The following is a 25,675-nucleotide window of genomic DNA, read 5'->3' as shown; positions in this document are numbered from 1 at the left end:
TGCCCAGGAGAAGGAGATGAGGGGGACGAGGTTGAGCCCCAGTGTCTCTCTCTCCATTACAGCCGCTTAGGGTTCTGTGAGGCAAACTCAAGGAGCTCGCAGGTTAGCTGTGTGGCATATCCCTGTTTCTTCCTTAGTATAGCCCTCTCCCCTACTTCTCTATCCCTGTGGTCCTTCAGCTGGAGGAAGCAGTTTTCTTTGTTTGATCATCCTTCCCCCAGAAGCTGAAGTAGTGCCAGACCCTCCTTTCCTATGGATTGGGATTTAGAAGATTTTCAAACCATTTTTAACTAGCCCCTGATATACCCCTATCTTGTGGCACTTTTCCTTATCTCTCACAAGACAGACCATTTTATATCTTGTAGCACAGGTGGGTGTGCATGTCTTATCTCCCATAGATCAAGTATCACCTGCTACTAGGCACAGACGTTACCTTGTTCACCCTTGTTACCGTCAAAGGCTTCAGCACATTGCCTACCACCAGGTAAGAGGGCAGTTGGTAGCTCGCCAGCTGGAGAGCTGGCTGGACGGCTGTTTGACTGGCTGAATGAAGGTCTTTCAGAAAGTTGGAGTTCATCTTTCCACCAAGAAGCCAGTTTTGGCCTCCTCCTCCCCTGTTAATAATCACATAGCCATGGGTCAGTAGGGCCTCCAGGGGGAAAAACATGAGTCACACCATTATCAGAGGAATGAGGGAAGGCAGAAACATCTCTCCTTGTGCAAGGGTCAGAACTGTGAGGCCAAGGAATAGACGCAATGGCCTTCACTGTTCCCTGGGTCTGCGGCTAATCTAAATTACTTTATGACGGAAGGCAATGGGGTGACCTGAAAGCTGTTCAACTTGGACCCAAACTCAAAGAGAGTTCTGGGAAAGTAGCTAGAGCAAGGCTTTTCTTGCTCAACTACCCAAAAGGATCACTTGCTCTTTATCACACCTGTCCCAGTTTTTCTAGTTGGCGATGAATGTCTAACTCCTTCCATAGAATCTTCCCAAATTAAAAGACAAGCCTCAATCTAACATGACGGGAAGCTCTGTGCCCTATTTTCCTCAAAAGCCCTTATACTGTAGTGAAAGACAGGAGCAGGAAGGTGGCAGGAATCTGAAGAGTCACAGGCTGCCCCCCCTTCCCGACTTACACCTTCTGAGACAGAATCCCAGACCCACGTTTGGTGTGGGATGGGTTTCCAAGCTTATGTTCTTATTCTGACACTGTGACTTTAAGGAATTTACTCACCTCTCTGGGCCTCCCTTTTGTCTCCTGTAAAAGACCTGCTTCATTGGGGGTATTTTGAGGAGGCAGTGAAATCATGGATCTGAAAGGGCTTTGGCTACCAGGTGGTGGGTCATCAGAGCCCATATCAGGTTGCAACCCACTGGCTCAGACAGTAAAGAATCCACCTACAATGCAGGAGATGAGGCAGGAGCCACAGGTTCGACCCCTAGGCCAAAAAGATCCCCTGGAGGAGGAAATGGCAACCCATTCCGGTATTCTTGCCTGGGAAATCCCATGGGCAGAGGAGCCTGGCAGGCTACAGTCCAGGGGTCACAAAGAGTTGGACACGACTGAGTGACTAAGCACACACAGCCCAGCAGAGTCAGCAAGGCTAATCCATTTACCAAATTCCAGCGGCCCCCAGTCAAGGGCTCTGGGGTTCTTGGTACCAGGCCAGAGATAGGACCTTTTATTACACATGTGTTCAGAGAGCCCTCTCCCCACTGCCCTTACTCCTGCCTGCCACTATTCCCTCTAAATGGGATTGGGTGGTAGGGTCCTACTATCTCTGCCACAAAGAAGGCTCACCTCAGGAATGCAAGGGTAGTGTGTCTTATAACAGGCTCCTGTGTGCTGAGGCCCACCAGGTCTAGGGACTGGGGAGGCTGAGTCTTGTAGGGCTCCATTCTTGTCAGGGTTGCCGCACTCAACATGTTTACACATCAGACTTGGTTAATTCCCACTGAGGTTAGAACAGTGCTAAATCATTGGCCTTCCAAACTCCCACGCCTCCAGAGGTAGAGGAATTGGAGTTGAGGTGTCATGTCTTATTTAAATGTAAGCTTGGCATTCCCCCTAATGGGCCAGTTAGCTGGACCCAGGCTGGCCAACTGGCCAGCATGGCAGGACAGGCAGTTCCAAGTGGTTCACTCAGTGAATTGATCCTGCTTACCCAGATTTCTCTCATGGGAGACCAGCAGACCCTATATGTCCCCAGTGTTACCTTACTGGCCACGCATTGTTTTCCTCAGACAACTTGCAACCTCTGGCAGGCTTTCGGTACTGGCTGTTAATATTGTTTTATTGGCAGAGTCCTATTTTGGGAGTCAGGAAACTCAGGCACCTATACAAGCTGTGTTGCCCTGCAAAAATCTCTTTACTGATATGTGCCTTAGTTTCTCCATCTGCCAAATGGAGATTTGTTGATCTATTTCACCTTCCTCATAATGGTGGTTCAGAGATGAGTGGAATAAATATGTAAGCATTTAGCAAAAAACTTAAAGGAAATAACTTGTAAGAAGGGAGGGTCCCTGGACATTATGAAAAGGTTAATGTTTCCCTAAGAAGGGGCAAGAGCATCCTGCTTTCTTAATGTCTCCAGTAAGGTCTAGAATTTTCTATTCACTTGGAGGAGAGAAAGACCAATTTTCATTCTACCCTCCCCTTCGCCCAGTTCCCTCAGTCACACCTGCCCTGTCTGAATTAATTAGAATTAATAAAACAGTTGTTCAATCAACAAGTGTTTATTGATCACCTACTATGTGCTCAGCACTCTTACAGATAGTCTGAAAAATATACACATGGCTAAGATATGGACCCTACCCTTCAAGAGTTTACAATGTACTTGTGAAATTGGTTACATACACATGGAAAGATAATTATCCATCAAAAATTGTGAATAATAAGCATCAAAGAGTGATTTTTTACATTGAGGGTTGGAGGATGGAGGGGTAAAAGAGGGACGGAGTGGTCAGAGGAGGCTCAGTGAAGGAGGCTGTACCAAGCGACTTCTTCAAGCATGAGGAAGACTTGGCTAAGGGGAGAGGGCCTTCCCGCTTAGGAGAGGAGCTTAAATACAAGCAAGAACTGTGAAAGACATGTTATAGACAATGACTGGACCCCTCCTGCTGGCGCTGAGGTGTGGGGCAGTGTATTGGAGTTTGTCAGAAGTTAGTCATGCTCAAGCCTTTGGTTTGTTTGTGACTGTCACCCCCACCTCCACCCCCAGGGGAAAGGGGGCATTTTGAAATCTTGGAGCCGAGCTGAAACTGTCTGCCTAGGAATCCTCTACTCGTCCATCTCAACCAAAATCCCAGGCGGCAATTCAGCTATCACTCAGGTGAGGGCCATGGCACCTGGGTCAGGATGACTCCATGCTGGAGCCCTTCGATGCCTTCTAGCAATTCCACCATGTCTGGTAAAGGATGGTCGGGGGAACATGAAGGTGACTGACAGGGGGCCCATCTGGGGCTGTGGTCTTTCAGAGGTGCTACTCTGCTCTGTGGGCAGACCCTGGGGGCCTGATCTCAGCCTTCAGGCTGGTTCTCCATTAAGCCTGAAGACTCCTGGGGGCTGCCTCTCTCTGGCCCAATAAAAACACTCATTGTAGTTCCCACCCGTGTCCACCCATGCTCCCATGCTGTCACCCCCAGCCAAGGACCATCTCGAAACCAAACCAGTTTCCTTTTCCTACAGAAACCATTGTGCAGGCCCTTTCGCCTGTTGCTAGCAGGACGCCAGGTCAGAGGGAGACAGGGGCTTCAGTGCAAGTTGGAGCTGTAGCTTTTGAGGGAGCTCCTTGGTACAGTCAAGAGTCTACTGCCCCCTTGAGTGCTCTGTCATATGTTCTTTCCTTGTGCTTTCCTCTCTCTGGAAGCTAGGTCCCTGGACCACGATTCTGGCCTTTTTTTTTTTTGGTCCTCAGCTTTGGTCCTTGCCCTCTCATCCTCCACCCCATTGCTGTCTGTTCCCTCAGTACAGTGGGGTGGCTTTATTTCAGTTCATACACGTTCAGTTAGACACATTCAGTCTAGACATGTGGAGTCATAAGAGTGGGATGGAGGAGGCTCCAGGGCCCATTACTGGCCAGTCAGTTTGTTTGGAGGGAGGCTTGCAAAGGAGATTGGTGCCATGCCCATAGGAGCCACCACCCCTTCACACCCACCCCCACCCCCCAGCAATGAGCTAAGAGCCAACCTCAGCAAGAGGAAGGGTCTTTGATCACAGAGAGGGTCAATCAGTGGGACACACTTAGTGGGCTTTTGGATGGACTCCCAGGTAAATCAAAGGGTAAAGGGGAGATGCTGGGGCCTGGCTTCTGGTAGGGGGTGGTTGGAGTTGAGGGTTGTGTATTCCAGGGCTAGGGGGGTGGAAGGTGCCAAAATGAAGGAAACAGAAAGTCTGGCTTAGCAAGAGTCTTGATAGTTTAACCTGCATGCTGTCACACCAGCTCCTGTTTCTGCCTTTGTTTGATCCAGTGGCCAAAGTCAGTCTATCTTCAGCAGCACCTTCTGACACGATCCAGTGCCAATATCCCTCACCTGTGGGCGTGGGGGGGCACTGTCCACTGGTGTTCACAGACCCAGCCACCACCCCCAGCTCTGGCCCCTGGTTCTTCACACATACCCTGTCAGGCTGTAGGAGTTAAACTCACTCTTGCCTTTGGGCGCTTGACCAGGCCTTGGAGAGCTCCTAGTGGCCAGGGGCTGGGCCTGATAGGCATCGTAGTAGTTGGAGCGATTTCCCTGGGGTGAGCAGGAAAAGCAGAGGAAGATTCCAGCTACCAGGGAGAACAGGGAGGAAATAATGCCCAGGTAAAGAGCCTCTCCGATCTCAAATTTCATGCTGTCAGGCACCAGCGGGGAGTAGAAGTCTCGCAAGATCCCGTGAAGATTCCAGGCAACAGGGATGAAGCCCAGGAGGCCTCCAAGGATGAAGAAGACTCCGCCCACCACCGCCACTCTGTCTTTGGCTCGAGACTCCTGGAAGAAGACTGTGCATCTCATGCCCACCACAGAGACAATGCAGGCCAAGGAGGACATGGCGCTGGATGTAACCATCATGGCCTGGGCAGCTTGGATGTCAGCAGGCAGGCCTAGCATGGTGCTGTAGATGTCACACTGGGTGATGCCTGTGCTGTGTGTTGCACACTCCATCCAGAGGCCCTTGGAGAAGCCAACCGCAGTCACAATGCTGGCACCAACATAGGAGCTTGTTCGCCAGCTGGGGAGCAGCATGGCAATCAGGGTGCCCAACAGCCCCAGAAGGCCCAGGATGTAGCCCACAAGCTGGAGGCCAATAGAGGCCATGGCAGACCTCTCAGCACACGCGACTTCACGGCAGGCTCCCTTGTCTGCTGGCTGTAGCTTTGGCTCCTTGGATCCCGGCCTCTAATCCCTCATTTCACAGTGTCTCTGCCAGGCCGACTTCTCTCCTCCTTACAAGTGTCTGTGGGTGGCCACAAGCAGGCTCAAGAAGGCATCTAGAAGACCTTAAAAAAATCCATAAACCAGATTAAATATTGACCAGAAGCTTATGAGAAACCAGAAAATGCTGGATGCCTTTTGACCTTTGTTATCTTTAGAAAAAACACATGAGAAAGAAAGGAAAAAAAAAAACTTTGAAAGTGGAGCCAAAATGTCATCAGCTCCTGCGTAGGCACATGCTTTATATTGGCAGCCAGACAAAACCAGGAGCCAGACAGGTGGCTGCTTTCTGAGAAGGTGGCAATGGCAGGGTCAGTTGTGGTGACTATGTTAACTCCAGGTCACACTGTCAGTTGGCTCTGTCTCCAAGCCCTGCTGTTTAATGCATTGCCCAGCAGCGGTGCCACAGGGCCCCTCAATTGCACCTTGGGGCCAAATTCCAAGGCACAGGAGCAGGAGGAACAGACCCTAAGATATAACCTTGGACTCTAGGTTCTCAGAGGCCTCTTGACTCTACAGCAGCCTAGAGATCAGTGGTTATAGCCCTGGGTCACCCTGTCCAAGGTGAAAGTCGACTCCAGGGCAGGTTGGGGCAGACAACGGGGCATCTGTCCACACTCTCAGAGTTCAAGTCCTCCCAGCCCTGCCCCAATCCTCCTCCACAGACTAACCTGAGGCCTCCCGCATGTATCACACACCCAGACGTTTCCTGTCTGCTCTCCTAATGGTTGCGTCACCATCCCCTAGGCCTCTCAGGAGATGTGGGAGGATTCAAGAGTGAAGGTTGTTCCAGGGCCTGGAGGGAGCCCTGACATTCCTGGGCTATCTGTTAGGGGCACTAAGGTATACAGAGGAAAAGGCAGCTGCTCCAGAATGGAGGACTTTGTAAGAGGCAGTTATCCAAGTCAATCCTTTAGAATCACAGCGCTGCTCAGGGTTTTCAAGTGTTCAAGGAGCATCCCACACAGGTGCCCCCGACTCTTACCAAGGTTCAAGACACTAAGGGTCAAGGGCACATCCTTGCTTCCATCCACCTCAAGACCCTCTGACCCACTTGTTTTTGAACCTACCAAAATCTGGCTGTTCAATTTTAGCCTTATTCAAGACTGCTCTTTCTGTAATCATCTCTTAAATGTGAGTATTCCTTGAAAGTCCATCCTTTCCTCAATCAACTCTCTGTCCCTGAGCAAATGTATCCACCCCCATGATGTAACCTCCTACCCATCCCCTGGCACTCCCAAATCTGTGTTTCCAGCATAGACCTTTCTCCTGAGCTTCAAGACTTCCAGACCAATCACCATCCACTTGGAAATCTCATGGGCAGCTCAAGTTTGACACGTTCAAAAGAGGCCTCATCACAAACACCCCCACTGCATCCTTCCCCAAACAGTTCTTCCATGGGTTCACTGAATGATACCTATGATATCTATCTCCTTGCACCAGAACCAAATCCTAGAAGTGATTCTTGACACTTCTCTCACACATACCTGTCACTTTCTACTGTCACAGTCTCACCAATTCTTGTTGTTGTTGCTCAGTCACTAAGTCCTGTTTGACTCTTTGTGATACTATGGACTGCAGCATGCCAGGCTTCCCTGTCCTTCATTATCACCCAGAGTTTGCTCCAATTCATGTCCATTGAGTCAGTGATGCTATCTAACCATCTCATCCTCTGATATCCCTTTTTGTCTTCAGTCTTTCTGAGCATCAGGGTCTTTTCCAATGAGTTGGCTCTTCACATCACGTGGCCAAAGTATTGGAGCTTCAGCTTCAGCAACAGTCCCTCCAATGAATAGGTGGGGTTGATTTCTTGTAGGATTGACTGGTTTGATCTCCTTGAAGTCCAAGGGATGCTCAAGAGTCTTCTCCAGCACCACAGTTTGAAAGCATCAATATTTCAGTGCTCAGTCTTCAACTTTCACATCCATACATAGCTACTGGAAAAATCATAGCTTTGACTACACAGACCTTTGTCAGAAAAGTAATATATATTTTTTTAAATATGCTATCTAGGTTTGTCATGGGCTTCCCTTGTGGCTCAGCTGGTAAAGAATCCGCCTACAATGTGGGAGACCTGGGTTCGATCCCTGGGTTGGGAAGATCCCCTGGAGAAGAGAAAGACTACCCACTCCAGTATTCTGGCCTAGATAATTCCATGGACTGAACAGTCCATGGGATCACAAAGAGTTGGACACAACTGAGCGACTTTCACTTTCACTTTCAGGTTTGTCATAGTTTTCCTTCCAAGGAACAAGTGTCTTTTAATTTCATGGCTATAGTCACCGTCCACAGTGATTCCATAGCACCCTTCTCTCCATCCCCACTGCTACTTCCACAGTCCAGGGCTTCATCATTCTCTCTCCCCTGGACTATAGCAATGACTTCCTAACTGGTCTTACTTCCAATCTTGCCTCCTCCAATTCATTCTCCATGCCATTGCTAAGATGATCTTTCAACATTAATCTGATCAAGTCTCTACTCTCCATACAACATTCCAGTGTCTCCCCATCAACTAAAGGATAAAGTTCAAACATGTTTGGACTCTATGACTTGTCAGACTTCATCTCTTGCCATTGCCCTTCTCATGTTCTATGCTCTTGCTGAAATAAACTACTTTATATTCCTCAGTCATGTCCTGTCTTTTGCTTCCAAGCCTGAGCTCAGGCTGTTCCTACAATGCAGAATGCCTGGCATTCTTTCTCGCTGGTTAGCACCTTCTCATCCTTTAAGGCTCAATTCAGACAACTTTAGTCAAGGTCAAGTTCCCCCTCTCTGTGTTCTTATGGTATCTTGTGTTTACTTACTTCCATCATAGTACAACTACTACTAATAATAATGATGGTAAAATAGCAGCACTCATATCCCATGCAACCATTATAAACAGTTTATGCATCTTAATTCACAACCATGTCTTGTGGTAGGTACTAATCCCTATTGTATACTTAAGGAAATATAGAAAGTACTCATTTCACTATATTGCAATCTCTTGTTTAAATCCTTATTCTTTCCCACTAGTCTGTGAGCTCCTTGAGGGCAAGGACCATGTCTTACTCATTTCTGTATCTCTAATGCCTTGCACCATGCATTACCCATCCATTTCACACTCAAAGCAGATGTTCAAAAATATCCTCTCAATGAATAGACAAAAGTGGTAAGGAGGTTTGAGGGACTATAAGATACAGACTTTTTTTTTCCTATGAGGAGTTGTGTTTATTGATTTTTTTTAATTTAAATTATTTACTTATTTTACTTTACAACAGACTTTCTAAATGAACCAATGACACTTATGTAAGGGATCAGAGCTGCTCAATGTTGGGAAAGAGGATTGAGAGAAAGAATCAGAGGAAGAATAAGGGAATGAAGAGGAGGTGGGGAACACAGGAGAGAGAGAGAGAGTTTCACCATTTGATTTTGTCATTCTTCAGTCACTAAGTTGTGCCCGACTCTCCGTGACCCCATGGACTGCAGCACGCCAGACTTCCCTGTCGTTCACTATCTCCCAAAGTTTGCTCTAACTCATATCCATTGAGCCAATGATGCCGTCCAACCATCTCATCTTCTGTCGCCCCCTTCTCCTCCTGCCCTCAGTCTTCCCCAAGCATCAGGGTCTTTCCAATGAGTCGGCTCTTTGCATCAAAGTATTGAAGCTTCAGCTTCAGCATCAGTCCTTCTGATGATTATTCAGGACTGATTCCCTTTAGGATTGACTGGTTTGATCTCTTTGCAGTCCAAGGGAATCTCGAGAGTTTTCTCCAACACCACAGTTCAAAAGCATCAGTTCTTCAGCACTCAGTCTTCTTTATGTTTCACCTCTCACATCTGTATATGGCTACTGGAAAAACCATAGCTTTGACTATATGGACCTTTTGTGGCAAACTGATGTCTCTGCTTTTTAATATACTGTCTAGGTTTTTCATAGCTGTCCTTCCAAGGAGCAAGTGTCTTTTAATTTCACAGCTGCAGTCACCATCCACAGTGATTTTAGAGCCCAAGAAAATAAAATCTGTCATTGCTTCCACTTTTTCCCCCTTCTATTTGCCATGAAGTGATGGGACCAGATGCCATGATTTTAGTTTTTTGAATGTTGAATTTTAACCAAGCTTCTTCATTCTCCTCTTTCACCCTCATCAAAAAGCTCTTTATTTCCTGTTCACTTTCTGCTATTAGAGTGGTATCATCTGCATATCTGAGGTTATTGATATTTCTCCTGTCATCATGATTCCAGCTTGTGATTCATCCAGCCTGGCATTTCACATGATGTACTCTGCATGTTATTTAAATAAGCAAGATGACAATATACAGCCTTGTCATACTCCTTTCCCAATTTTGAACCAATCTGTTGTTCCATATCTGGTCCTAACTGTTACTTCTTGTCCTGCATACAGGTTTCTCAAGAGGCAGGTAAGGTTCTCTGGTATTCCCATCTCTTGAAGAATTTTCCACAGTTTGTTGTGATCCACAGTCAAAGGTTTTAGTGTAGTCAATGAAGCAGAAGTAGATGTTTTTCTGGAATTCCCTTGCTTTCTCTATGATCCAGTGAATATTGTCAACTTGATCTCTGATTCCTCTGCATTTTCCAAACCCAGGTTGTACTTCTCAGTTCACATACTGTTGAAGCCTGGTTTGAAGGATTTTGAGCATAACCTTACTAACATGTGAAATGAGCGCAATTGTACAGTAGTTTAAACATTCTTTGGCATTGGCTTTCTTTGGGATTGGAATAAAAACTGACCTTTTCCAGTCCTGTGGCCACTGCTGTGTTTTCCAAATGGGCTGACATATTGAGTGCAACACTTTCACAGCATCATCTTTTAGGATTTGAAATAGCTCAGCTGGAGTTCCATCACCTCCACCAGCTTTGTTTGTAGTAATGCTTCCTAAGGCCCACTTGACTTCATACTCCAGGATGTCTGGCTCTAGGTGAGTGACCACACCATCATGGTTATCTGGGTCATTAAGACTTTTTTTTTTGTATAGTTCCTCTGTGTATTCTTGCCACTTCTTCTTAATCTCTTCTGCTTTCATTAGGTCCTTTCTTGTCTGTCCTTTACTGTGCCCTTCCTTGCATGAAAGCTGCAATTGATAGCTCCAATTTTCTTGAAGAGATTTCTCGTCACCATTTTATAAATACATGCATTTGTTGACTATCTTGTCTCCTCAAACCAAATTCTAAACCATATATGAAACCTCTATTGTGCCTCTGCAGCATTGGACCCATGGTTGATAATCAATACTATTCATCAGTGATGGATATGACGATGCCAATGTGGATGCAAAGCACTGCAGAGCAGGGGCCAGAAAACATTCAATGGGAGGTGCAGAGGGAAATCTACTTTAATCTTGGCTCTGTCACCTTATCAGCAGAGATGCTGTGCAAGTAACTCTTTTTCAGCCATTGGTTTTCTTATTGCTAAAATGGGCGTAATTTTATCTGATCATGATTCTGTATTTCAGTGGTATCTTTAGAGCTGTTTGGAAGTCCTTCTACTTGTCCCTGGTGAACATCTCCTGGTGACCACTTCAAATACTTACCACTTTCTGAGCTTTATACTCTACCTCTTTCCTACACAGCTATTACCCTCTCCTCATCATTTTCTTTGCAGCCAAAATTCTTAAATAAGCCATTTAATACCGATGTCTCTACTTCTTCCCCCTCCCACTCACTGCTCAACTTTTGAAGGCTGGCCTCTGCCATTAGTCCTCCACTGAAAATGTTCTCACCAAGGTTACCAAACTTGTCCCCAAATCCCTCATATCTCTGTCATCTCACCTTGTCCTCCTCCTTCATAAAATTATCTACTCATTTGTTTTCTGTAGCATCGCTCCCAGTTTTCCTTGCTCCTCAGAATGATTCTCCTAGGTCTCCTTTATAACTTCCTCCTCTTCTACCCACTCTATAAATCTGACTATTCCCCCACCCCCAGGGTTTCAGATAGACTTCTTTTTCTTTACATTCTCCATGAGTGACATCATCCACTCCATCTCTATGCCAGTGACTCCTAAATCCATATATCTGGCACAGATCTCTCTCTCTCTCTCTTGAACTCAAGATTTTTATATGCAACTTCATTTGGAATGACCCCATCTGGATGTTTTAATGGCACCTCAGACTCAACATTTTGCAAAGTTGAAATCATATTCACTATTCTCTTTCCACTGCCAAACTATTCTTCACACAGTGTTCCCTAGCTCAGTGAGACTATCATTCATTCAGCAACCCAAGTCAGTCATCCTTGGTTCCTCACCTCTTCTTGACATATAAGCAGTTATGAAGTCCTATGAGATCTATCAAAATATATCCTAAATGCATCCACTTTGTTCCATCTGCACTACCTAGACTTTAGTTCAAACCTGATATTATCTCTTGTCCAGTTGCAAACCTCTCAGGGGTCTCAAATTGGTCCCTCTAATTCCACTTCTGCCCTGTCCCTGTATCAATTATCTATCCAGTAGCTAAGGCTCTTTCTGAAATGGAAATCAAACAATTAGTATCACCTCATCTCTTGGCCACACTTAAAAAACTTCAGGACTTCTTTGTTGCTTTCATGATGAAGTTAAAACTCTCTAGCCCAGGAAGCCAGGAAACCCCTCCAATGTCTGACTCCTGCTCTTCATCCCAGGTTCATCTCTCAGCAATAACCTACAACTTCATGCTTTATGTTCCTGTGTGCATGTGCACGTGCATGCACACACACACACACACACACACACACACACTCTAATGCTACCTGAACATGTATGTGTACTTCTCTGAAGTTGCCTTTCTATGTGTCTCCAAACCCTTAAGCATGCTGTTCAACCACCCAACGTTTGCCTGGGTAATTTCTAGTTATCTAGGACTCATCCTCTCCTTGAAACCTTCCTTGTACCACTCTTCCCCCAAGTTGGCTTTAACACTTTCCCCTTTGTACTTCCTATCCATATCTGAGCTTTCGGTTGGGATTGGTGAGCTATCTTGAGGATTCATGGGGAGAAGACTTCCTGCCTCCCAGAGGAGCAGCTACTGCTTCAGCTTTCCTGGGATGGTGGCAGAAGAGCCTGGTTTAAGTTTCCTATGAAAGTCAATAGTGTCCCCAAGAGGACAGCCTCTCCCCAGAGCCAGTCCTGACTCAGTAGAAGTAAGTGAGAAGTGGTTTGGGGAAAGCGTAGGCAGAATTTATATATGTATTTTAATTAGAGGATAATTACTTTGCAATATTGTGTTGGTTTATGCCATACATCAACATGAATTGGCCATAGGTATACATATATTCCCTCCCTCTTGAATCCACCTCCTTCCTCATCCCACCCCTCTAGGTTGTCACAGATCTCTGGCTTTGGGTTCCCTGTGTCATATATTGAACTACCACTGGCTATTTATTTTACATACAGTAATGTATGTGTCTCAATGCTATTCTCTCATATCATCCCACCCTTTCCATGCCCCACTGTGTCCAAAATGTCTGTGTCTCCTTTGCCCCAACATTCAAATCATAGGTGTCCCAGAAGAAGACAAAAAAAAAGGGCATGAGAAAATATTCGAGGAGATTATAGTCAAAAACTTCCCTAAAATGGGGAAGGAAACAGCCATCCAAGTCCAGGAAGCCCAGAGTCCCATACAGTATAAATCCAAGAAGAAATATGCCAAGACACTTATGAATCAGACTAACAAAAATTGAACACAAAGAATAAATAGTAAAAGCAGCAAGGAAAAAGCAACAAGAATTTTTTAAATGCCATCACTGAGGCTTGGAATCTCTAAAGAATCTGATATGGCAGAGCTGATCAGGAGGAAGAGCAAGTTGTTGGAGCTTATTCAACTAGAAGAAATGGCCCGATGGGGTCAATTTTTAGCCAGGCTCAGGAAGGCATAGGGTGGACAAAATAGCAAGTGGTTGAACAGTGAGCCAGTCTAGATTCTGCTCTGGTTTGTGTGATAAGCAGTAGAGGGTTTAGAGAACCAGTCCTAGCCTGAGAATCAAGACTAACTTCTCGTCTCGGTTCTGCTGGGAATCTGTTGAGGAAGTTCCCTCACTTCTCCAGGCCCTAGTTTGATGAAAAGTTTTGAGTCTCAACTAAGGCCATGGGGACAGGAAGCCACTGGGACAAACAGAGAAAGCTGAACAGCTGTCACTAGAAGCAGAAAACTGAACTGAACAGAAAACTAGAAAACTGAACAGCTGTCCCTTGAACGCAGCTCCTCTCTCTGAAGGGTCCTCCTAGAAGCCAAGCCCTGGTGGCTTTGGAGGGACAGAGAACTGGCCAGCTGAACTTGTCTTCTGGGCATGAGGCCAACACACTTCATTGTCCAGGGGCTGCGCAAGAAGGCTTCATTTAGGATTCTTACTTAATCTTCCTTAGGGGAGGGACTGGAACTGCAGGAGAGGATTAAGAGAGTCAAGACGGACAGCAGCTTCTGAATTAACCCTTTCTTGCCTAGGTCCTTGCCCTGCCATTCCCCACTTCTTGCTCTAAGAGTCTTGTGAGTGGTACCCTTTCTTTGAGGGTACTTTCATGAGACTCTGTGGGATAGGTGGAATCCGCAGGTGCAAGGAAGGATGTGGAGGAGATGGAGGCCACCACAGCGCTCTTCTCTCAGCCAGTCTCATTTCTCCAGCCCTTGATCTCACAGTCCCTCCCAGAAATCTGAGACAGTTTTTCCACTCCACACCTCACCCCCAGCTCCCAAGCATTCTGGTAAGTGGCAAAGCCATTCTTTTGAAGCCCGATTTTCTGGAAAGCTTGTCCTTGGAGCAGTTCACAGCGAACTACAACTGGATGGAGGGATTTTCTAATTGCTTTAAAGAGAAGTTGCCCCTGGGGAAGGAAATGGCAACCCACTCCAATATTCTTGTCTGAGAAATCCCATGGACAGAGGAACCTGGCGGGCTACAGTCCATGGGGTCGCAAAAAAGTCAGACACGACTTAGCAACTCAACAGCAACAACAAAATACTACAGTATACAGAATTGTGGGAAAGTAAATGAAAAGTGTCAGGAGAAAAACAATGTTTGAAGCATGATATTCCTTTACAACTCTCTCTGCACATGGATACACCCCTCTGTGTGTGCCCTCAGTGACATATATATTCAGATACAAGTTTTTGTTTGTTTGTTTCATAAAAGTAAAGTTATACTTTGTATACAAAAAAAAAGAAGTTGCTTTTTGTCCTGATCATCAAAGTAAAGCACTCTCATGTTAAAATGCTGGAAAACACAGAAAGACAGAATTTTAAAAAACAGAGATCACCTATAACCTCCCCAGCTGTAAGTGCTGTTAATGTTTCCAGTTCCATTTTTTAAAGAGGCCACTTGGAGAGAATAATGTCTCAGTCCAAAAAAGGAATTTCATTTTTATTGAGATATAATGTGTCGAGAAGATCCCCTGAAGGAGGGCATGGCAACCCACTCCAGTATTCTTGCCTGGGAAATCCCATGGACAGAGCAGCCTGGTGAGCTACAGTACATGGGGTCACAAAAGTGTCATTAGTTATTCATTCTAGGTGTACAGCATAATCATTTGATATATTCATATATTGCAAACTGATGGCCACAATAAGTTTGGTTACCATCCATCACCAGAGTTACACACTTTTTTTCTTTTTCTTCTGATGAGAGCTTCTATCATCTTCTCTCTTAGCAACTTTCAAATCTATAGCACGGTATTAACTATAGTTCCCATGCTGTACATTACATCCTCAGGATTTATTTATTTTATAACTGGAAGCTTGTACCTTTTGACCCACCTCACCCATTTCACCCACCCATCCCCACCCCAACTTCTGATAACCATCCATCTGTTCTCTGTATCTATGTGCTCATTTTTTGTTTTCATGTTTTAGATTCCACATTAAGTGAGATCATACAGTATTTGTCTTTGTCTGACTTATTTCACTCAGCATAATGCCCTCAAGATCCATCCACGTTGTCACAAATAACAGGATTTTCTTCAAAGAAGGACTTTCTAACGAGACACTTGGAGACCAGTGGGAGAGAGTTATTTAAGGGCTTAAAGAGGAGACTTTAGGACTTCACTCAGAAATCCATCTTCTGCCTACTCCATGAGCCTTCATGGCAAGAAAGGCACTGGAACTGGTCATGAGGAAGCACCCTTCCAGTCCTCTTCAGTGCCTCACACCCACAGTTAAGCAGAAGGGTAAACTGTACCTCCTTTACTCCCATCCCTTGATCGCAGTCCTTTTGCCCTCAAAAACTCCATCCAGAAATTATCATCTGACTTGGAGAGTGCTTCTTCTGGCCCCGCAGTTTCAAAGACTGGAAACTTTGTGGTAGCCTTGAGGAAACAAATACTACAAGTCCAGGTGCCTCCTGAATTTTCCCTCCCATGCCCTCCCATCAGAAACCCGGCTTTACCACAGGCCAAACTGCTAACAACTAGAAATTTAAAAGGTAGCAAAAAAATCAGAATTGAGACACTTACGAAGCAGTTCTTTTGCAGAGCCTTGGACGAGATGTATAGCCCTGGAGAGGAAGGAAGGGATCCTGAGGGAGGATAGGAAGGTGCAAGGGGCCCCAGGCTGAGATGATAAAGGATTTCTAATTGTTAGCCGCAGCTTTGCAAAATCCATCTGCAAATCTCAACCTTGAGTCAGAGACTTATTACAGATCAGAATTAAACCCCTGGAGGCTGTGAAAGATTGAGGTACTTAAAAAAAAACTTTGGTGAGTTTTATGTTTTTCCTGTCAAAAACTCCAGCTGGGCTTTTGTGTGGTGACCTCTGTAAGCCCAGGAAAGATCTTGGGGGGAGAGGGGTTTGGCCCAAGAAGGAATTTGGAACATTTCAGCTTTGGGATGGGGAGAGGAGGGGGCTCTGCTAACCCCCATTAGGTGTTCCTGGCTAGTGGCCCTGAGGGCCAGCAGGAAGTAAGCCTCATAAACATGGCCCTGGTGAGCTAGTACCTCAGCAACCCTGCACTGCCCACAACCCCACAGACTCGTCCACCCAGCTTCTGCTCCAGCAAACCCCAGCCCTACCCCACCCCTAAAACTGACTCCAAGGGCAGACATGTGAACTGTAGGGTCAGACTCTGGTGACTTCAAAGAGGAGGTCCTGGTCCCTACAAGGTGGGAGTGAGGCGGCCATGATCATGGTGGGCCTCCCCTTTGTACCACACTCTATGTCACTTCAGTCTCTCCAAAGTTCTGTGGAGTGGAGTACAGCCATGGGTTTCCTCTCCAAATGGAAAATGAAAAGCTTTCCTATTATTTTTTTCTGATTAGAAACATGCTAGATGTGATTGCAAAGAATTTTTAAAAAGTATAAAGAGAAAAATAAAGGTCTCTGTAATACCACAAGCAAGAAACATAGTTTTAATCACTGATAACACTTTGGTATACTATAAAAGACATCAAAATAATTTTTTTACACAACTGAATCACTTTATTCTATACAATTCTGTAATCTGCTATCATTTCTAAATAATATAATAAGATGACATTGACAAGATCCATTGACATGGCCCTATTTTCATGTCAATTGAAAATCAGACCTGCTTCATTCTCTTATGCTACAGTCTATCATATAGGAATATAATTAAACCGTTAACTATTAGACATTTTTTAATTTACATTTTTTACTATTATAACCTAGCATCTTTGCATGTAATACTAACAATTTCCTAGGAATAGAATTGCTAGGTCAAAGATTATGAATGCTTTAAAGGCTTATATAGCATATTACAGAAGTAGGGCAGCTATTAATATTTCCAGAGGAGAAAACCTGGGCCCACTGAAATGAAATGAATGACTCACCCAGCAACTCAAGCTGAGCAGTAATAGTTAGACCTGGAATCTAGGGCTCTCTATGTCTGGTTCAGTAAACTTGCCAGTGCATCACACTGACTCCCTACCAAGAATTCCTCAGTAAAAATGATAAGGCCAATGGCCACTATTCACTGAACACTTTCAAGGTGTCAGGCACTGTGCTCAGGGTTTCATGTACATCATCTGACTGAGCTACTGCAGAGCAGAACCACGTATGGGCATTAAGAGTCCACCCTGGAGCCTGACTCTTAATCATCACTCTCGACTCCATTTTGGAAGCAATATCAAAGCAAAGAGATTTGCTGCCTAGTGTGAATTCAACAAAGCAAATCAGAAACCATCTTTCTTCCAAAGGTGGCCTATAACTGTCTTCCAGGTGCAGATGTGGTACTGCCCCCCAGACAATGTTCCTAAGCCAGGGTGTCTCCAGGGGGCTACCCCATGGCAGGCTGGGTCAAGCTAAAAGGGCAGCCATGCCTGAGCACAAGCCTGAGGAGGCCTGTGGGCATGAAAGCAAGCAAGACCAAAGCGGTAGGAGGGAGAACATTCTAATCCTCTACCCAGCTGTGTGACCTGGGGCAAGTCTTCTTATCTTTCTCCTGCTGACTTCTTAAGTCTGCTTGAGAAGCTTACTTAGAGGAAGACATTTTGATATGTAGAAAATGCTGGTTGAATCACGATAGAATTTGTAGTAGGGCACCTTATCAGCTCACAATGATTCTATGCAACTGAGGAGAGGAAAAGGCAGAACCTCAGGGGCAAGTGCCAGGGCGGATGAGGGCAGGATGTGGTTAGCAGATTGGCAACCGCTCAAGGACTAAGTTCTAATGCTGCATTTCCTCCAGGTCAGCACTGTCAGATCCTGATGGAAGCGTGCCATGCTCTGATTTGTCAGTGTTAAGACTAGGAGGCTGTATCTGCTAGGACACCTGCTGAGATCCAGGGAGCCTAGATAGTAAGGGAACAGAGATGAGTCTGAAAGGAAAAAGAGCAGTCTGAGAAAAGCAGTATCTGTTGAAGGAGAGGAGTCCATGGTGAGAGAATAAAGGGAGGAAAATTAGTTCTGGGAAGAGATGGCTTAGGGAAGAGAGCAGGAGAAGAGGCAGGAGTGCGGACTTTGAGAAAGAAAATCTAAGAGAGATCTGTATAAAGTGAGGTCTTGAGGGAGAGGGAGGAGATGGTGCTATAAAAAAGAGGAGTCTAGAAGGAGAAAAACAATGACAAACCTAGACAGTGTATTAAAAAGTAGGCACATTGCTTTGCCAACAAAGGTCTGTCTAGTTAAAGCTATGGTTTTTCCAGTAGTCATGTATGGATGTGACGGTTGGACCATACAGAAGGCTGAGTGCCAAAGAATTGATGCTTTCGAACTGTGGTGTTGGAAAAGACTCTTGAGAGTCCCTTGGATAGCAAGAAGATCAAACCAGTCAATCCTAAAGGAAATCAGTCCTGAATATTCATTAGAAGGACTGGTGCTGAAACTGAAGCTCTAATACTTGGGCCATGTGAGGCAAAGAGCCGACTCACTGGAAAAGACCCTGTTGCTGGGAAAGATTGAAAGCAGGAGAAGTGGGTGGCTGAGGATGAAATGGTTGGATTCAATGGACATGAGTTTAAGCAAACTCTGGTAGACAGCAAAAGATAGAGAAGACTGGCGTGCTCCAGTCCATGGGATCACAAATAATCAGACACAATTTAGCAGCTGAACAACAAGGAGAAATAAAAAAAGATTCTAGGGGGACTTTCCTGGTAGCCCAGTGCTTAACAATCCACCTTCCAGTGCAGGGGACTCGGGCTCAATCTCTTGTCAGGGAACTAAGATCCCACATGCCACAACTAAGACCCAGCCAAATAAATAAATACTTAAAAAAAAAATAGAGGTTCTAGGGACAAAGAGGGGAGGCATGAAAAGACCATGGGAGGAATCAGGGCTGATGGCAGAGAGGGTCAGAAACATGCCAAACCAAGAAATTCTCATCAAGTCCATGAATGACCCCTAAAGTCATCAAATCCAAAGGCTACATCTCAATTCTTAACTTCTTGACTTCCATGCAGAATTCAATGTCCCCAATAACTTTGCCCTTCTTGAAATGTTTTCTTCCTCTGGTCTCTGTAATATAACTTTCCCCTGATACTCCTCTTATCTCTCTGGCTACTTCTTCATTGATTCCTCCTCCCTTTTATATGTGTTTCTTAGGAGCCTGACCTAGGACTTCTTCCCCTCTCACTCTGCATCTCCACTCTTGGAAGTCTCATTTATCTCTTATGGTTTCAGTGACCCTCTATAGTCTCATGACTTCCAATCATCACTTTCAGCCCAGACTTCTCTGAAATCCAGACCCCTATATACTGATGTGCATCTGTGTTTGTGTGCTAAGTTGCTTCAGTAGTGTCTGACTCTGCAATTTCATGAACTGTAGCCTGCCAGGCTCCTCAGTCCATGGGGATTCTCCAGGCAACAATACTGAAGTGGGTAGCCATTCTCTTCTCCAGGGTATCTTCCCCACCCAGGGATCAAACCCAGGTCTCTTGTGTCTCCAGCATTGGCAGGTGGGTTCTTTACCACTAACACCAACTGGGAAGCCCATGCCACCTGGAAACATCTCCATTTAAATACCTCAAAAGCATCTCAAAATCAGCATGTTCAAAATTGTATCCTGGATTGCCTTTGAACTAAAACCAATCCTCCCTCAGTTTTTTTCCTTTGGAAAAAGCTAGCTGTTTAAGCCAGAAACCTCAGAGTTAATCTCACTCTTTTCTCTCTCTCTGACCCTCCACACCCCGTTGCATCTGATCTTTAAATCCTTCCAACCCTATCCCCTCTGAAATCCAGACCCTTATATACTGATGTGCATGTGTGTGTGTGTGCTAAGTCGCTTTAGTCGTGTCTGACTCTCTGTGATCCCATGAACTGTAGCCTGCCAGGCTCCTCTGTCCATGGGGATTCTCCAGGCAAGAATACTGGAGTGGGTAGCCATTCCCTTCTCCAGGGGATCTTCCCGACCCAGGGATCTGCCTGCAATGCAGGAGACCCAGGTTTGATTCCTGGGTCACGAAGATCCGCTGGAGAAGGAAATGGCAACCCACTCCAGTATTCTTGCTTAGAGAATCCCATGGACAGTGGAGCCTGGCAGGTTATAGTCCATGGTATCACAAACAGCTGGACATGACTGAGCAACTAAGCACATACACACATATCCAGACCAAACTCCCTAACTATCCCTTCCCCCATCCTTCCCTCTGGCATCCGTAAGTCTGTTCTCCTTAGATAATCCATTTATGTTTTGTAAGTAAATTCCTTTGCATCATTTCTTTTTAGATTCCACATATAAGACCACTTTAAACTTTTAAAAACTATTTAGGAAACAACTCAATGTCTTTCAGCTACTGAATGGATAAATAAACTATGGCACATCTGTACAATGGAATAAATACTCTGTGTATGTGTCTGTATTCTTAGTCGAGTCTGATTCTTTGTGACTGCCCCCCTCCAACTGTAGCATGCCAGGCTCCTCTGTCCATGGAATTTTCCAGGCAAGAATACTGGAGAGAGTTGCCATTTCTTCCTCCAGGGGATCTTCCCAACCCAGGGATTGAACCTGCGTCTCCAGCATCTCCTGCATTGGCAGGCAGATTCTTTACCATTGTGCCACCTGGGAACTCCACAACGGAATACTACTCAGCAATAAAAAGGATGTATTAATAATACTGATACGGGCAACCACATGCATGAAGCTCATATGTATTATGCTGAGTGAAAGAAGCCAGATTCAAAAGGCCTCTTACTGTGTGATTCCCGTTATATGACATTCTTCAAATGACAAGGCTACTGGAATGCAGAACAGATTAGTGGCTGCCTGGGACTGGGAGTAGGGACAGCAGTTGACTACAATGATGTGGCACAGGGAATTGTTTTGGATGTTGTAACTGTAAAGATTGTTGTATAAGTCTACAATTCATGGAACTGTACACCCAAAAGAATGAATTTTAAGTATCTTTTCACATTCGGTCACACAATATAGAATGACATGTATGTCAATTTAACAATAAATAAATAAAAAGTACTAGCTAAAAAACTATTAAAAAAAAAACTATTAAAGATTCCATGTTACATCCCAGCCTAAATGGGAGAGGAGTTTGAGGGAGAATGGATACATGTATATGTATGGCTGAGTACCTTTTCTGTTCACCCGAAACTACCACAATATTGTTAATCAGCTATACCCCAATACAAAATAAAAAGTTTAAAGTTTGAAAAAAATTATTAAAGACTCCAAAAAAGCTTTACTATTAATGGGTTATATCATTTGATATTTAACATAATAGAAATTAAAATCGATAAAATTTAAAACTCTTTTTAATTCAAAATCACAATAATAAAGCTGTTGCATATTAACATATATTTAATAAATCAGGAAAGGAGTACGTCAAGGCTGTATATTGTCACCCTGATTATTTAACTTATATGCAGAGTACATCATGAGAAATGCTGGGCTGGAAGAAGCACAAGCTGGAATCAAGATTGCCGGGAGAAATATCAATAACCTCAGATATGCAGATGACACCACCCAGATGGCAGAAAGCGAAGAAGAATGAAAGAGCCTCTTGATGAAAGTGAAAGAGGAGAGTGAAAAAGTTGGCTTAAAACTCAACATTCAGAAAACTAAGATCATGGCATCCGGCCCCATCACTTCATGGCAAATAGATGGAGAAGCAATGGAAATAGTGAGACTTTATTTTTGGGGGCTCGAAAATCATTGCAGATGATGATTGCAACCACGAAATTAAAAGACACTCCTTGGAAGAAAAGTTATGACCAACCTAGATAGCATATTAACAAAGCAGAGACATTACTTTGCTAACAAAGGTCCGTCTAGTCAAAGCTGTGGTTTTTCCAGTAGTCATGTATGGATGTGAGAGTTGGACTATAAAGAAAGCTGAGCACCAAAGAATTGCTGCTTTTGAACTGTGGTGTTGGGAGAAGACTCTTGAGAGTCCCTTGGACTGCAAGGAGACCCAACCAGTCCATCCTAAAGGAAATCAGTCCTGAATATTCATTGGAAGGACTGATGTTGAAGCTGAAACTCCAATACTTTGGTCACCTGATGAGAAGAACTGACTCATTGGAAAAAACCCTGATCCTGGGAAAGATTGAAGGCAGGAGGAGAAGGGGATGACAGAGGATGAGATGATTGGATGGCATCACCGACTCAGTGGACATGAGTTTGAGTCAACTCTGGGAGTTGGTGATGGACAGGGAGGCCTGGTGTGCTGCAGTCCATGGGGTCGAAAAGAGTCGGACACAACTGAGTGACTAAACTGAACTGATTTAATGAAAAATTACTATTTTCCAAAACAAAAAATATTAGCAAGAAAACTGGCATTGTACTACATTTTTACAAATCTCTTTAATATCCGATGGTATAAAAAAACAGCTGGATTCTCATACCTGCTTCTGCATTCAGTCTGTTGCAATATGTTGTTTTGGTTAAAGTATATGAGGAGAATATAGCCTCACAAAGATATGTAGTTAGAGAAGGGAGTTATTTAATAGCTTTTAGGTAGAATTCTAAGAATGATTCCCAAAATGACCCTCACCTGTGAATAAATGTCCTCTCCTTTGAGAGTGGGTGTTAACGATGTTTATCACTCCCATGGTTATGTTAGTTATTTGGCAAAGAGAGAGTCTCAGTGGGACTCATCTAATCATATAAATCCTTTAAAAGCAGATTGCTTTCTCTGGCTAGGGGCAGAGAAGGAAAAGAGATTGGAAGCATGACAATATGCCATTGATGGTTTGAACATGGAAGGGGCCACATGAGAGGAAATGTGGGCAGCCTCTGGGAGCAGAGAGTGGCTTTTAGATGATAAGCCAGCAAGGCAACAAGGATCTCAAACCTACAACCTGAAGGAACTAAGCTTTTCTAATGTTCTGAGTGAGCTTGGGAGCAGAAAATTTCCCCCGAGAGCTTCTAGGTAACAATCCAGCCCAGCTGACAACTTGGCTAAGCAGAGAACTCAGGTGAAACCCCCTGGACTTCTGACCTACAGAAGTGTGAAATAATAAATGGTTATCATATTAAGTTGTTAAGTTTGTGGTATCTTGTTATGGCAGCAATATAAAACTAATACACTGTGAATATTCTTCTTTGATGCTACACTTAAACTTCACAAGTGGTAATTTCTTAACGTTTATTGGCAATGTTGAATCTGAAACCATATCAATGAACCTTTTGTACTCTGTTACATTAAAATCCGTTGGTCTAGCTTGCACTTTGAATGGATCTATTATCCATGATTTTGTAACATTATACGTTAGTCATTTGGAAAATGACTCACCCAATTATACAGATCTTCCAATTGTTGACTCATTTTGTGATAATACAATATAAACACTCACATTCATTAATATAACTATTAATCTTATCAAAAATGTCTTTATGGTATTGAGAAATTCTCAAGCTTACAGTAACAGTTATAGGTTTTCCAAAATTTGACTTCTTACTTGAAAGATTAGAGTTTATCATTGACAACAGATATTATCAGTTATTTCCCTTGAGATGACAGGATCACTTGATTCATTTTCAAGAAAATGTTGGCCAAATACTGAAGTCTAAATAACCATAGTTTTCGTGTCAATTGTTCTTTCAAGTTAAAAAAAAAAAAATGTTCCATGAAAAACTGGATGGTTTAGCTTGCAATTCAATCAAACAAGTGCTTTTCCTCAAGCCAACATCATACTACAATACAAGGTAGAAGTGTCTTAGATATCCTTCCTATTTGTCATGCAAACTGTTAAAAACAAAATATACTCAAAGGGTTGAGATTTATTATATTAAAATGAAATTTCACTGTTCAATCAAAGCTTTTTTTTTTTTTTTACCTTTTTGATCAGACCTTGTGGCATTCAGGATCTTAGGTCCCTATCCTGGGATCAAACTCAACCCCTGCATTGGAAGGCAGAGTCTTAACCACTGGACTGCCAGGGAAGTCCCCCAGAACATTCTCCCCCTCCCCCTCCCAGAACATTCTTAAGTGAAACTCACATTTCTTTTACCAGGAATATATTGATGATGAAAAACATGAATGCAGTTTAGTGCCGCTGCCTTGATCCATGCTTAGGTACTTTGACCCACTATTGCTTTTGTTCCATCAGTGCAAATGTCAACACAATGAAAATGGCAAATAATGTCTCCATATTACCAAGCAAGTAGCTTTGACTGAACCCCCTGATAGAATTTTCAGTTCAGTTCAGTTCAGTTGCTCAGTCATGTCCGACTCTTTGCGAACCCATGAATTGCAGCATGCCAGGCCTCCCTGTCCATCACCAACTCCCAGAGTCTGCCCAAACCTATGCCCATCGAGTCAGTGATGCCATCCAGCCATCCCATCCTCTGTCGTCCCCTTCTCCTCCTGCCCCCAATCCCTCCCAGCACCAGGGTCTTTTCCAATGAGTCAACTCTTCGCATGAGGTGGCCAAAGTATTGGAGTTTCAGCTTCAGCATCAGTCCTTCCAATGAACACCCAGGACTGATCTCCTCTAGGATGGACTGGTTGGATCTCCTTGCAGTCCAAGGGACTCTCAAGAGTCTTCTCCAACACCATAGCTCAAAGCATCAATTTTTCGGCGCTCAGCTTTCTTCACAGTCCAACTCTCACATCCATACATGACCACTGGAAAAACCATAGCCTTTGGCCAGACAGACTTTTGTTGGCAAAGTAATGTCTCTGCTTTTTAATACGCTATCTAGGTTGGTCATAACTTTCCTTTCAAGGAGTAAGCATCTTTTAATTTCATGGCTGCAGTCACCATCTGCAGTGATTTTGGAGCCCCCAAAACTAAAGTCTGACACTGTTTCCACTGTTTCCCCATCTATTTCCCATGAAGTGATGGGACCAGATGCCATGATCTTAGTTTTGTGAATGTAAGCTTTGAGCCAACTTTTTCACTCTCCTCTTTCACTTTCATCAAGAGGCTTTTTAGTTCCTCTACACTCTCTGCCATAAGGGTGGTGTCATCTGCATATCTGAGGTTATTGATATTTCTCCTGGCAATCTTGATTCCAGCTTGTGCTTCATCCAGTCCAGCATTTCTCATGATGTACTGTGCATGTAAGTTAAATAAGCAGGGTGACAATATACAGCCTTGATGTACTCCTTTTCCTATTTGGAAACAGTCTGCTGAGCCATGTCCAGTTCTAACTGTTGCTTCCTGACCTGCATACAGGTTTCTCAAGAGGCAGGTCAGGTGGTCTGGTATTCCCATCTCTTTCAGAAGTTTCCAGTTTATTGTGATCCACACAGTCGAAGGCTTTGGCGTTGTCAATAAAGCAGAAATAGATGTTTTTCTGGAACTCTCTTGCTTTTTAGATGATCCAGCAGATATTGGCAATTTGACCTCTGGTTCCTCTGCCTTTTCTAAAACCAGCTTGAACATATGGAAGTTCGCGGTTCACGTATTGCTGAAGCCTGGCTTGGAGAATTTTGAGCATT

The 25,675-nt window shown here is 44.3% G+C and overlaps 1 protein-coding gene across 1 annotated transcript; it reads right to left on the bottom strand.

Moving 5' to 3' along the window:
- Window positions 1-367: 367 nt before the first annotated feature.
- On the bottom strand, window positions 368-5,480 carry CLDN2 (claudin 2). Its single transcript, XM_043458028.1, has 2 exons — window positions 4,620-5,480; window positions 368-614 (listed from the first exon to the last, which is right to left on the bottom strand). Exons 1-2 carry the CDS (start codon window positions 5,300-5,302, stop codon window positions 407-409), a joined length of 891 nt encoding a protein of 296 aa, XP_043313963.1. The 5' UTR covers window positions 5,303-5,480; the 3' UTR covers window positions 368-406.
- Between the last annotated feature and the right edge of the window lie 20,195 nt (window positions 5,481-25,675).

Source organism: Cervus canadensis, chromosome X (assembly GCF_019320065.1).
Source record: "Cervus canadensis isolate Bull #8, Minnesota chromosome X, ASM1932006v1, whole genome shotgun sequence".
Classification (NCBI taxonomy): Eukaryota; Metazoa; Chordata; class Mammalia; order Artiodactyla; family Cervidae; genus Cervus; species Cervus canadensis.
The sequence above is the reverse complement of the archived record's forward strand: the minus strand, read 5'-3'. Positions and strand labels throughout refer to the sequence as shown.

Coding starts and splice junctions, on each gene's coding strand:
- CLDN2 (XM_043458028.1), bottom strand. CDS start 5,302: ATGGCCTCTATTGGCCTCCAGCTTGTGGGCTACATCCTGGGCCTTCTG. Junction 615..4,619: donor AACTCCTACAGCCTGACAGG/GTATGTGTGAAG, acceptor GATTATTAACAG/GGGAGGAGGAGGCCAAAACT.